This window comes from Artemia sp. Qi Xiang Cuo, chromosome 7 (genome assembly GCF_049724085.1).
Source record: "Artemia sp. Qi Xiang Cuo chromosome 7, ASM4972408v1, whole genome shotgun sequence".
Taxonomy (NCBI): domain Eukaryota; kingdom Metazoa; phylum Arthropoda; class Branchiopoda; order Anostraca; family Artemiidae; genus Artemia; species Artemia sp. Qi Xiang Cuo.
The window spans coordinates 44,925,852-44,938,492 of record NC_142800.1 but is presented as its reverse complement, the minus strand read 5'-3'; the positions used below and the strand labels follow the sequence as shown (position 1 = coordinate 44,938,492).

At 33.3% G+C, this 12,641-nt stretch overlaps 1 protein-coding gene across 3 annotated transcripts in view; it reads left to right on the top strand.

Annotated features, from left to right (window-relative positions):
- Positions 1-12,641, top strand: part of LOC148950326 (uncharacterized) — an 18,424-nt gene extending 5,783 nt beyond the window's left edge. The window contains exons 5-7 of one of the 3 annotated variants that reach the window (XR_016141962.1): positions 4,480-4,707; positions 7,565-7,710; positions 12,153-12,641. Coding sequence is in view for 2 of the 3 variants with exons in the window: in XM_089091561.1 (XP_088947687.1) it covers positions 7,565-7,694 (130 nt within the window). In the remaining variant the exon portion in view is untranslated. Of the gene's footprint in view, positions 1-4,479; positions 4,866-7,564; positions 7,711-12,152 lie in introns of those variants that run through there. The other 2 variants (XM_089091561.1, XM_089091562.1) reach the window with 2 other exon arrangements.

The following is a 12,641-nucleotide window of genomic DNA, read 5'->3' as shown; positions in this document are numbered from 1 at the left end:
GATTATGGCTAGGAAATGATAGAGGGGGGGGAGGGAGGATTTGACAGTTCAAACTAAGGCGCTAGTGCCGTTCATTGTCATTCAAAAGTCGGAAGAATTAGAGAACAAGAATATATTTTTTAAACGATAATTACCGTTTATTTCTATTTCACCATATCTGACAAACAAATTAACAAATGGTATCTTGTCATGTAGTTGCAGATTTAAATATATAGAGGAACGTGACGATTCTTTTGACGTAATTTTTTAGTAACTCCAAGTTAAAATGGACGGCAGTATGTGGTATGCTTCTTCTTTTTAAAAATAGTACCTCGAATCCATAATAGACTCCTTTCGGCTCCTAGGAGGTTTCTTCTAAATACACAAATAAAACATCAAAAATCAATATAATCATCATACAAACAAAACGGCTCTTTTTTTTTTTTTTTTTTTTTTTTTTTTTTTTTTTTTTTTTTTTTTTTTTTTGCCTTCAACATCCACACAATCATTAAATTTTCTCTCTTTTTTTCTCTTTTTTCTTTCTTTTTTTGCTATCCAATTGTTAAGGAATATAGTACTCTTGGTTGACATACAATAACACAGAACAGAAGATATATATATATATATATATATATATATATATATATATATATATATATATATATAAAAGATACATATAGTGTCACATATGATAAGAGAATGTGTGGTAATTGTCGAGGCAATAGCCTGGTCTCTGTAGGTTTTACTTAGTAACATGAGACCTGAGAGATGTTGTAGACAAAGTAATAAGAAAAGAATGATGCGGTTTTAGAAAGGGTAGATGATGTGTTGACCAAATTATCATTCCTTATTAATTGAAAAGTGCCTGAGTTATCAAACACCTTTGGTCCTCAGTTTTATAGATTATGAAGAAGCGATAGTTTCTGTTAATAGAAGAGCTTCAGCGAAGGTCTTATCCTTGTATGGTATACCAGACAAATACATTAAAGTGATGAGTGCTATGTCCGAGATTAACCCTGCTGAGGTTAAGGTACGAAATGAGGTTAGCAGTTGGTTTCGTACTAAATCAGGAGTTAAACAGGGTTTTGTTCTATCCCCCTGTATATGGATCATTTGGATGGGGTTTGTCTTAAGGAGTACAGGAAAGGCAGTGGGAGAACACGGAATCGAATGAGAAGAAAAACTTTCCAAGACTTAGGGTAGATTATGCTGATAATTTAAGCATCCTAGATGAAAGTGAGCAAAATGAATAAACTTTTAGAGGTTTTGCGAGTTAAGGGTGCTAGAATAAGTTTGAAAATTAATGTTAAGACGACTAAGTCGCTGATGCTAGGAATAGGTGAAGATGAAAGGGTGACGTTGGGTAAAGAAAAGATTGACCCAAATGTGACCACCCCCTCCCAGCTGAAATTGAGTTTCTACAAAAAAAAATGTCAAAATTAAGATAAGCACACATAATTCAAGCATCTAGAGAACAGGTCAGTTTTCTTTAGTATATCTTTGCCTTTATGCTAATGTATGACTCATTTTTCAATTTTCACTGTCATTTTCAGTTGATTCGGGAAAATTGGCTCCAACTTTGCCCCTCCCCCCAAAGGATTTTGACGAAATTATGCCACTGGTTTGGCAGAACAGATTTCTGGTCAGTTTGACTATTTAGACAGTTTGACAAGTGGCTGCTGTTTCTAATGATAAAGGTTTCCCATAAGATGTTTGGGAAGCCATGGTAGAAAAAGTTTTTCGGATTCGGCAATGAACAAAGATATAGGTCATTTGAACATTATTCAATATATGATGCTACAAATATCAAGCTATTGTCAAAAATTCAGTTAGCACAGTTACCAAGAGATTAAGTTAAATATAAAATGATTTAACATAACTAAATATAAACAAAACCCATATTAGATAAAATAAATTAAATGATTAATCTCATAACAAATTCATTGTAAAGAACAGTAATCAATTTAAATGATAAGCTTGAAAATTTGATTAACTTAAAATATAAAGCAAATAGCTGCTTCGAATCTCAATAAGAAGACTACTTAAAAAAAAGAATTTAAAATTAATTAATTAATTTAAAAAAAAATTGTCATCAATTTGCTTGTTTCTTTTTTTTGTTTTTTTGTGTTTTGTTTTTTTTCGTCAACTTCTTCTATGTTGTGTCTTGTTAAACTATAAATCAGTCGAACTCTAGAGGTTTGTTCATGGAGTAGGAATTGTTAATGTCCTCCTTCTTTAAGTTGGAATAGTTTTGATTTTGTTTTTTTTTTGTTTTTTTTATTCCGACTATATTGCCATTAACAGTTACAATTACATAAGCTAAATGTCATTTATAAAAATAGGATTAACTAACTATAACATTGTAACACAATTAGCTTATCTCCAATTAGAAAATTAACAACATCCCAAGTAATGAGTATATTTTACTGATAATAATACTATTACTACTAACAACTCACTGCAGCACCTAGCCACATTAGGCCAACACAGCTACGCACGCTCCTCCGTTCCAATCCATTCAAAGCCTCCCTCCCCGGAAGTTCCCGTTTCTTTTAAATATTTTTTATGGCGTCCTCCCACCCCAACCGCGAACGATCTGCTTTCCGTTTAGCCCTTAACAGTTGGCCGAAAAGGACACTCTTTGGAAGTCAATCATCGTTCATCCGCAGAAGGTGCCATAGCCATCTCAACTCCTCTCATTATAGCCTAAGAAAGCGGAATTGAACCGCACTTTTTATGCAGCCTACTGTTTGAAATACGGTCAGTCAGCCCGATACCCAGAACAATTCGTAGGCAATTTCTCTAGAAAATATCTAACAAATCTTTATCCGCTTTTCGAATCGCCCATGCTTCAGAACCATATTTGATCACTGTAGCTTCCAATATTCTAAACTTGGTTTGTAGACTTATCTTCCTATTCTTCTAAACTTTTTTCTACTGTGAAAAAAACCCTGGGCCTTGGCTATTCTACTTTTAAAATCTTCACTGCTCCCATCGTCTTTACTAACAATACTACCAAGATAAGTGAAGCTGTCTACCTGATCAATCTTTTCTTTACCCAACGTCAGCTTTTCATCTTCATTTATTCCTCATCTTAACCAATTAGTCTTCTTAACATTAATTTTCAAACCGATTCTAGCACCCTGAACTCGCAAAACCTCTAAAAGTTCGTTCACTTTGTTCACGAAGTCCTGGCAAGTTTTTCCTCTCCATTTGATGCCGTGTTCTGCCATTGCCTTTCCAGTACTCGTTAAGACAAACCCCATCCAATTGATCCATATAAAGGGGGATAGAACACAGCCCTGCCTAACTCCTCATTTAATACGAAACCAGCTGCTAACCTCATTTCCTACCTTAATCACACAGTGTTGTTTTCGTACATTGGTCTTTTTGATGTTTAATTTAAAATATTTGACCTTTATTACAGGTTAGTGTTCAAGCATTCTTTTTGATTACACAATATAATTATATATGCATAGATAAATATATAATGATATATATATATATATATATATATATATATATATATATATATATATATATATATATATATACGTATATATATATATATATATATATATATGTGTGTGTGTGTGTGTTTTTGTGTGTGTGTCTAATATATAACTCATTTCCCCTTTCCCCCAACTGATTTGATCTAAAGATCCGCCAGTGCATTGTTTTGTCTGAAAACTTATGTTCAAAGATTGTCTTTTAAACTAAGTGAGCGCTGTCGATTCGTAAAATCAGTCTTCCTTTTAAGTATTAATATACTTAATACTTTTAATAAACTCAATATGGTTTTGAAACCAATGAGGCTATGAAACGGTGGGGCTCTTGAGAATCAAGAATAATTTGGTTGGCATACGAGCATGTAAAACATACAGCTCAAAAAGGTATTTCAATTATCAGTAAAAAAAAAAGTAAAAAATGCAGTTTTGTTTTTGAGAAAAAATGACAGATAGAAAGGTGGTTCGTCGTAAATGTAACACAATGCCCAGCAAATGCTCGTAAAATTTCGGAAGAGTGTTAGATTTGACGTTTGTTTACATCATGATAATGCTAAGAATGTGTTTTGGGCACGATAAGTGTGGCTTTAGATTCCACGCACGGAGAATCCATTGGCTAAAAATTTCGACAAATCTGTCGCATAAAAGGCTAGATGCATTCGCAGGGTTTTGATGAAGGTGACTAAAAAAAAAAAAAAAACTCCGTCCTGAGATATTAAAGGGTGATTACACTCTCTCTCTCTCTCCCTCCCACGCTTACTTGTATATATATAAGGTTTACATATTACAGCTGTGGTTTGATATGTATATATATATATATATATATATATATATATATATAGTGATTTTTTTTGGACGTAAAATTCAAATCCGGCAAACATGCTGTGAAAGCAATTTTTAAAATAAAATCCTGTTCTATTCTACCTGTTTTATTTCTCTACTAAATAAAATATTCTATTAAGAAGAACTTCCCAATTGTTAATTTTGCTTCTAGTTAAAAGTCGAGTTGAAGGCTCTTCGCGAAGATTTTGTTTCGGCACTTCGGTCCCTGTTTGAAAGACCGGACAAAGTGCTGAATAAATTGAAGAGTGATCTGAAGTTGGCTCGTGTTTGGGCTCATCCAATCGTAGGACCATCTTTTGCTGGTAGTCTTTGTGGATTAGATCTTACCAGATCTGAAGACACTGAATGGCAAATACAAGAAGATATGGCTTTGTTAAAAGTATGAAATTTGGAAGACGAATTTATGAACAAAAAGCTTATTTAATGATTAAGATCAATTTAATTATTGACTTTATTTAACTTCTAATTATGAGTTTATTTAACTTCAAGAATGTTTACTGAAAAAAAAAATGGTTGTAGTGTAGCTAAATCGCTAGATACCCGTGGAATCGTATAACTGGGAAAAATGCAAGGAATTGAGGTTTATTTCTGTTTAAGGTCAAAAACTGGTGAATTTTGCAATTAGAAAATTATTACAGGGTAAATAAAGACGATAAAAAAACTGTAATGATATAATAAAACTCAGCACAAAATTGCAATGAAAATTGGGTTTTAACATATCATATGTAAATAGAAAACAAATTTTAATTTTGTTGGCCAAAATAGTATCAGGTCAACTTTTATAGTTGTCTTATATCAAGTTGAGATTTTACAAGACGCAATTGACTAGGAAGAATTGGTACCATTTTTTAACTTACCTTTGAACTTTCCACTAGTCACCACTATAAATAAGAGATAGATTAGCTCCAAAATGAACCCTTGATGGTGTTAATAACAAGTTGGTATATAATTTTAAAAAAGAAGCTATATCAAACTATGGACCCAGAGTTGTAAGTGAGCCATTGGATTGCCTGGAAGGTATCGATTTGGTTAGTGGCATTTTTGATAAAATATATGGAAAATTAATTCACATTCTGCCTAATAATCTAGAATAAAACAAAGTATAAGCGATTTGTTTTGCAAAGAAACCATGGATATCATAAGTTCTTTTTCAATCCACAAATCATAGTTGCATCATTAGGTGCAACCTAGTAAATAACGACTAGCGATCAAGGTCCTTGATCATTTTCGAGTGACGGAAGCAGTATCGTGCCGCAAACCTTTGAACCCTTTTGGGTTCAATCCAACTTTATGAATATAAAATGCTGAATGCCTCACAACTCAAATTTGGCTCATGGCTCAAAATTAAATTTGGAAAATCTATTTTGATTAACTATAAGTGTGATTGTTTTGTTTTTATTATTTGTGAAAAGGTCTATAAAATATACTATTTTTTGTTTAAATAGAAGAGATGATCTATGCTTAAGTCGAGCGTTGGCCCTGTGATGTTCTAGTATATATAGTAATGATCTGAATCTTTCTTATAAAAAAGATGTTGAATCATGTGACGATATAACTATTTGTTTAATGTATGTTTGAAACATCTAAGCTAGATAATCTATAAATTTAATTGTAGCTTTTTTTCATTTTTCAAGCACGTTGAAGGGCAACTGGCTTTAGCTATAATGATACTGTATTTTGTTGTGTGTTGTTAAAAAACTATGTATTTACATGTATTTTTGTTATAAAAGATATGAAATATACTGAAGTCGAGCGGTTCTATTCGCTTGTTCGTTTTCTTAGAAGAAAATTCTAGTGGACCTTAATTTATTTCTATGTCGTAAAAATGCATTTGAAGATGTTTTTCTCCTAAACTTTTATTTTAACTGATTTTTAGTGCAGAATGTTGCCTTTCTTTTAATGGAAATTTGAAAATATCCATCTATTTAACTTGTAAATATTATTTACTTTTTACTCTTTTTTCTAGAATATTGAAGGGTATATTGTGATTAGCTTAAAGACATTACACATTTTATTTTGCATAGAAGAACTTGTGAAAAAGATCATAAACTGTGTTTTTTTTATGATTTGCGAAAAAGTTTATAAAAATATGTCATTTTTGTGTAAATGGAAGAGATGAAATATACTAAAGTCGAGCGTTCGATTCGCTTGTTTGTTTTCTTAGAAGCAAGTTCTGGTGAAACTTTGTTTATTTGTCTCACAAAAATATCTCTAATGATTTTTTTTCCCTCAAATCATATTTTATTTTACCTGCGTTCTAGGGTAATGTTTAATGGAATTTTTAATGTTTTTTTTTAAATACCTAAGCTAGATACCCTATAAATAAAAGCACTTTTTGTTTCCATTTTTAAGCATATTAGCTTTTTCAGGTGACTTTTTGTTTATCACTATTACATTTTACTTTGCATTGACACGCTTGCGTAAAAGCTTACAAAATGTGTATGTCTTCTTCCATTTGACAGCAGGCGGGCTTTTCAGTTGTTTAAAACTGAAGTATGTTCAGTTGTTTAAAAATAGATTTTTTTTTTTTCTTCAGCTAGAAGATTTTTTTAATATTCCGGAAGTTAATACAGGTGTAAGCAACGGGTAGTTAATAATAGCCAAAAACCCTAAAAAGTTTCCATTTTTCGGCTAAAAATTTGCATCTTGCTACATTCAAATTTGAAAATATCTCAGCTTGATAACCTATAAATATTTTTTTTTTCTTTCCATTTTTCAAGCACATGATAGGGTATATAGTTAAGGTTGTTGTGCTATTACACTTTATTCTGCATAGGAACACTCGCTGAAAAACTTATTAAATATATATTTTCATTTTTTAGTAAATGAGATGAAAGCCGCAAAAGACAAGTGCTCTAATCGCTTGTGTGTTGTCTTAGAGACAAATTCCGGAGGAACTTTTATTTTTACTTTTTTCTCTCAGAAATTTGTTTAAAGGATGTTTCCCCCTCATTCTTGCTTTATATTAACTGTCTTTTAGTTTAAGATTTGACTAATTTTTTTTTATGGAAGCTTGAATATATCTAAGCAAGATAGCCTGTAAATATAATCTAAACTTTTATTGTCGTATTTTAAGCATATTGGAGGGCGGACCGGTATGGATGTAATGCTATTATATTTCATTTTGCATTAAAATAATTGTTAAAAAGCTTATTAACCGTGAACTAAGATTTTTTTTTTTTTTTTTTTTTTTTTAATATAATTTTTAATTTAAAGAATTTTTATAAATCTTCCAGAAGAATAATACAGACCGCTGGTAGACAACGAGCAATTAACAGCAGCCGAAAACCTAAAACAGGTTTGTTTTCCCGCTTTCATAACAATTTGCCTCTTGAACCGTTCCGCCTTTCCAGCTACGGTGGTTGAGCTCTCAGCAAGTAAGGTAAATTTCTTTATTTTTTAAAAGATTAAGTTCAATATATTCTCCTAATTTAGCCTTATGACCCCATTGATTCCCTTGATTTTGCTCTCATATTTGCTGGTTGAGCTTCACGACAGTAACGATTAGAATAACTCTTGTACTACTACTACTAACAACTCACCGCAGCACCAAGCCGCCTGAGGCTAACACAGCTACGCACGCCCTCTCCCTCCTTCCCAATCTATTTAAAGCCTCCTTCTTTACCCCCTCCCAGGAAGTACCTATTTCCTTTAGACCTTTCTTTATGAGATTCTCCCATCCGAGCCGAGGATGACCTGTATTCCGTTTAGCCCTAGACAATTGGCCAAATAGAACAATCTTTAGCAATCTGTCATCCTTCATCCACAGAACGTGCCCAAGCCATCTCAACGTATTCTTTCATTATAGCCCTAGAGAGCGGTATTAAACCACATTTTTTGTAAAGCCTATTATTTGAAATACGGTCAGTCGGCCGGGTGCCCAGAACAATCCTTAAGCAATTTCTCTGGAAAACATCTAGCAAATCTTCATCCGCTTTTCTGAGCGCCCATGCTTCATAGCCATATTTGACCACTGTCATCACTGTAGCTTCTAATATTCTAATCTTGGTTTGCAGACTTATTTTCCTATTCTTCCAAACTTTTTTTCACTATGAAAAAACACCCTGAGCCTTGACGGTAAGTGAAGCTGCCCACCTGATTATTCTTTTCATTACCCAACGTCCTCAGGTCTGTGATAACGTCCTTAGATTAATAGCGGTTCAGCATTACCGTAGTTTATATGTCAGTTTAATATACATATTCTAATGTTTTCCCTTTAACCTTTTTTATTTTAATTGTATTTTAGTGTGGAATGTTGCCTTTTTTAATGGAAATTTGAAAATATCCAAGCTATTTAACTTGTAAATGTTATTTACTTTTGTATCCTTGATTTTAGAATACTGAAGGTTATGTTGTGACGAGCATAAACCATTATACTTTATTTTGCATAGAAGAACTTGTGAAAAAGATCATAAAGCGTGTTTTGTTTTTGTTTTTTATAGAGGAGATAATTTTTAATAAATTTATTTAATTCTTCTGGATGAATAATGTAGACAGCTGGTAGACAACATTTATAAGCCTCGTGTAGTTAGTAACAACCAGAAGACTCAAAGCAGGTTTTTTTTAGCTTTCTTAAAAATCTACATTGCAAAGGAAACACAGCTCCAAGATCATATCTAGGGGGATATTTTAGGGTTTGCCTCCTTCCCCTGAAATTTTTGTCTGACTCGTAAAAACGCAACAAAAATACAGATAAACAAGTCTTCGATATGTTTTTCTTTGTTTTTGTGTATCCCATCCCCCTCTTCTGAGTAAAAATAATGGATATGCCCTTGCTCAGCCCCTTAGATAATCGTTGCAGCTGTCACTTAGATAAATCAGATATTCCTTAGATACACCACCGTCAAATAGCTGTTAAAATACTCTATGAATACTACAGAAACCAGTGGCGCCATTTGGGAGGGGCAAGGGGGGGGGAGTTGCCCTCCCCCCAATAATTTGGAGAAAATATTATAATTCATTAAGTAGCTTTAAAACTGTTGCTCGTTTTGACCTTCAAATTCGCTCTTTACTTCGACCAGATAATTTTTTTAATTAATCCCAGCTCGTTTTTAATGTAAAAAACGCGAGAAATAGTGGTTCATTACGCTTCCTCATTAATTTGTATGCAAATATATCGCCTTTGAAGTCTTGTCATCAAGGAAATAGGTCATCTACTTCTTATACAAAGACTGCGTAACATCAACCAGGGAGAATTTTGCTCTTGTTGGCAGGTCTAGTCATCCAAATCCAAACAAGCTAGAGATGAGTAAGGACCAGTATATAGCAAGTAGAATGGGACTCGGACATTATAGTAATTTTGTTTTTGGGGGGGGGGAGTATGCAGATATTTTTGGGGGGAGGGGTGGGGGATTTTGTGCTTGGGGTGGTTTGCTTTGGGGATGTTTTTTTGTGTGGAGGGATATTTTCAGGGGGTTGACTTCCCAGGATAAATTTTAAACTAGGGGGATTTGACAGAATTTCTACACGAAATTCTTTTTATTTATCTTAATTTCTCTTTTCCTTCTCATTTTTGCATGTGGAGATGTTCCGGGGGACATTTTCAGTGTATTTGGATTTCCGGGAGGACAACTAGTCCCAAAACCATGCCTTTGGAGATAACATGACTCTCCCAGCCCCTGGGAGAGTATGATTTAAAGACCCATGGGTCTTTAAATCATAAAACTGCCATTGTTTACGTACAGTATTTGTTATTGAACAGCATACAGACATTCTTCGTGGGGGGGGGGATTTTGTGATTGGGATGGGTTTTCTTAGGGATATACTTCTGTGGGTTGGGAAATTTCTGGGGGTGAACTTTCCAGGGTAAATTTTACACTGGGGAGAATGTGACGGAATTTCTTTTTGAAATTGTTTTTATTTGTCTCACTTTTTATTTGCCTACTCAATTGTCCGGGGGAGATTTTCAGCGTGTTTGGATTTCCGCAAAATAATTTCCACGGAAGAAGGATATACCGGAGTAATCGGAAAAAGAGTCAGAACATAATCTTTTTCAAATGAAAGTATGCTAAGGAAATTTTTTCAGGCTGAATTTTCTGCAAGAACTTTAACGGAGGGAGAAGGAATTTTCAGCAAGGATGGAAATGCCCAGAAAGAATTTTACTGGTGAAGTGTATTTTACTTGGCGTGACCTTTCTATGGAGGAGATTCCTGGGAGGGGAGGGTATTTTTCATGGACGGTGAACTAGATTTACCGGGATTAGTCGAAAAACGATAAGAAATTAAGTAAAAAAAACAAGGTTTTTCAACTGAAAATAAGGAGCAGCATTAAAATTCAAAACGAGCAGAAATTATTCCGTATATGAAAGGGTTACCAACCTCCTCAGTACCTTATTCTTTACGCTAAAGTTTGACTGTTTGTCCCAATTTTTAAGAACGACCCCTGAAGCACATGGGCCGTTCGGTTAGAATTGGAAGCTTTTTAAGTGCTAAAAGCTTTACCGTGAAGAGTAAGACATCATGGAGGGGGCAACACGTTCAAATACAGAATAATTTCTGTTCATTTTGAGTTTTACTGTTGCTCCTTACTTTCATTACTCCTTTCTTGTTTTTGTTTTAATAAATCGGATAAAAAACCGGGGATTTCAAAATTGAATCTTGCCTTCTTTTTGGCGTGCGAGTTACCGCTAATATGTAAAAAAAAATCGGAATTGAATCCATTTTCGAGTCCCAAAATCCTGAGTTCCAAGTACAAGCTCGGCTTTTGAATTATATGGAAAATTCCTAGATATATTAATCATCCCTGGAAATTTCCTGTTCCTTTCAAAACAAGTTCTGTATTAGGCGTAGATTTCCAGCTAAAAGGAATGAACCCTAGAAGTGGAAAAGTTGATGCGCCATCTAGAAATAAAAGGCTGTGCTGCTCTAAACAAGATTGTGAGTAAATAAAATTTAGATATTGAAAAGTTTTTTGTTTTTTTTTAGAACTTTAATTAATATTTGAGCTGCAAACTTTTTTGGAAAATGTTTATAAACATTAGATTATTTTTGCCGTTAAACTTGAAGAAATTTTGTTGCCAACGCCATTTTGATTACGCACTGATACTGAATTACTGAAACTGATAGTAGTAGAGCAACGCTAACTTAAGGAATATAATTGTCAAATTTTTTATTCCAATTGTTACAAGGAATTTTATTGCTGGTCAGATTAAGGTAAGGCTTGAGTTATGTTTTTTGGATATAGGCCTTTTTGACAGTTCTTGTGAATAGGTTTTGGTTGGTATTTAGCCTAGGGACTCCACCCTTTGACTATTGGAAAAAATTAGTTTATAAGCTTATATAGAATGGTACTATCCAATCTCCTTATAATTAAAAACATTTTAGTCATCTAGTTGGAAAATTTAACCCATCTGTATAGGAAAAATCTAAATTTGCCAACTAGTTGACTAATAACTTCACCCCGGCAAAACTTTCATTTTCCTATTAGTTGACTGATAACTTCTCCCCAGCAACACTTAAATTTGCCAACTAGTTGACAATAAATGTTGCACCAGCAAAACTTTCCTTTTCCAACTAGTTGACTAATAACTTCTCCCCAGCAAAACTTTCATTTTCCAACTAGTTGACTAATAACTTCTCCCCAGCAACATTTAAATTTGCCAACTAGTTGACAGTAAATGTTGCCCCAGCAAAACTTTCCTTTTCCAACTAGTTGACTAATAACTTCTCCCATGCATTCTCTTTCTCTCTCTCTCTCTCTCTCTCTCTCTCTCTCTCTCTCTTTCACTATTTATTTAACACTTTTCTATTTTAAAATTATTTGTCTTCCTTTTTTTCTCTTATATTATTTTTTTTTTTTTTTTTTTTTTTTTTTTTTTTTTTTAGGCAAAGAAAACAGCTTCATCTGCTACTAACTTAGCTGCGCAAGCAAAATCATCATTAAATGGCTCCATTAGCTCCAAATCTCCACTTTTGAATCAAAATCAAAGTACAGAGCCATTATCTCATTCAAATGACGTTTTTATTGACATTCCTGCTAATGATTACAATGAAGTTAGCACGGATTTGCCCTCACCTAGAAGTATATCTTCAAAAGATGTTGATATAAATATGCTTGTGAAAAGTGAATTTAGAAGTGATATTAAATTTTTTACAAGAATAAAATTATATTTTACAGTTTATTGCTGTAATTCTTAGCAATATAAAACTATATAATGTGGTAGAATTAAATATTTACGTTTGGTGACTTGAGAACATTGTCGACTTCTTATAGCAACACATTATTTATTTTGTTTGTTCTCAGTGGTTGCATTTCCATTTCCTCCTTGTAAAATTGGTTTACAGCACAGATGAGATTCAAGTATGTCAAAACTT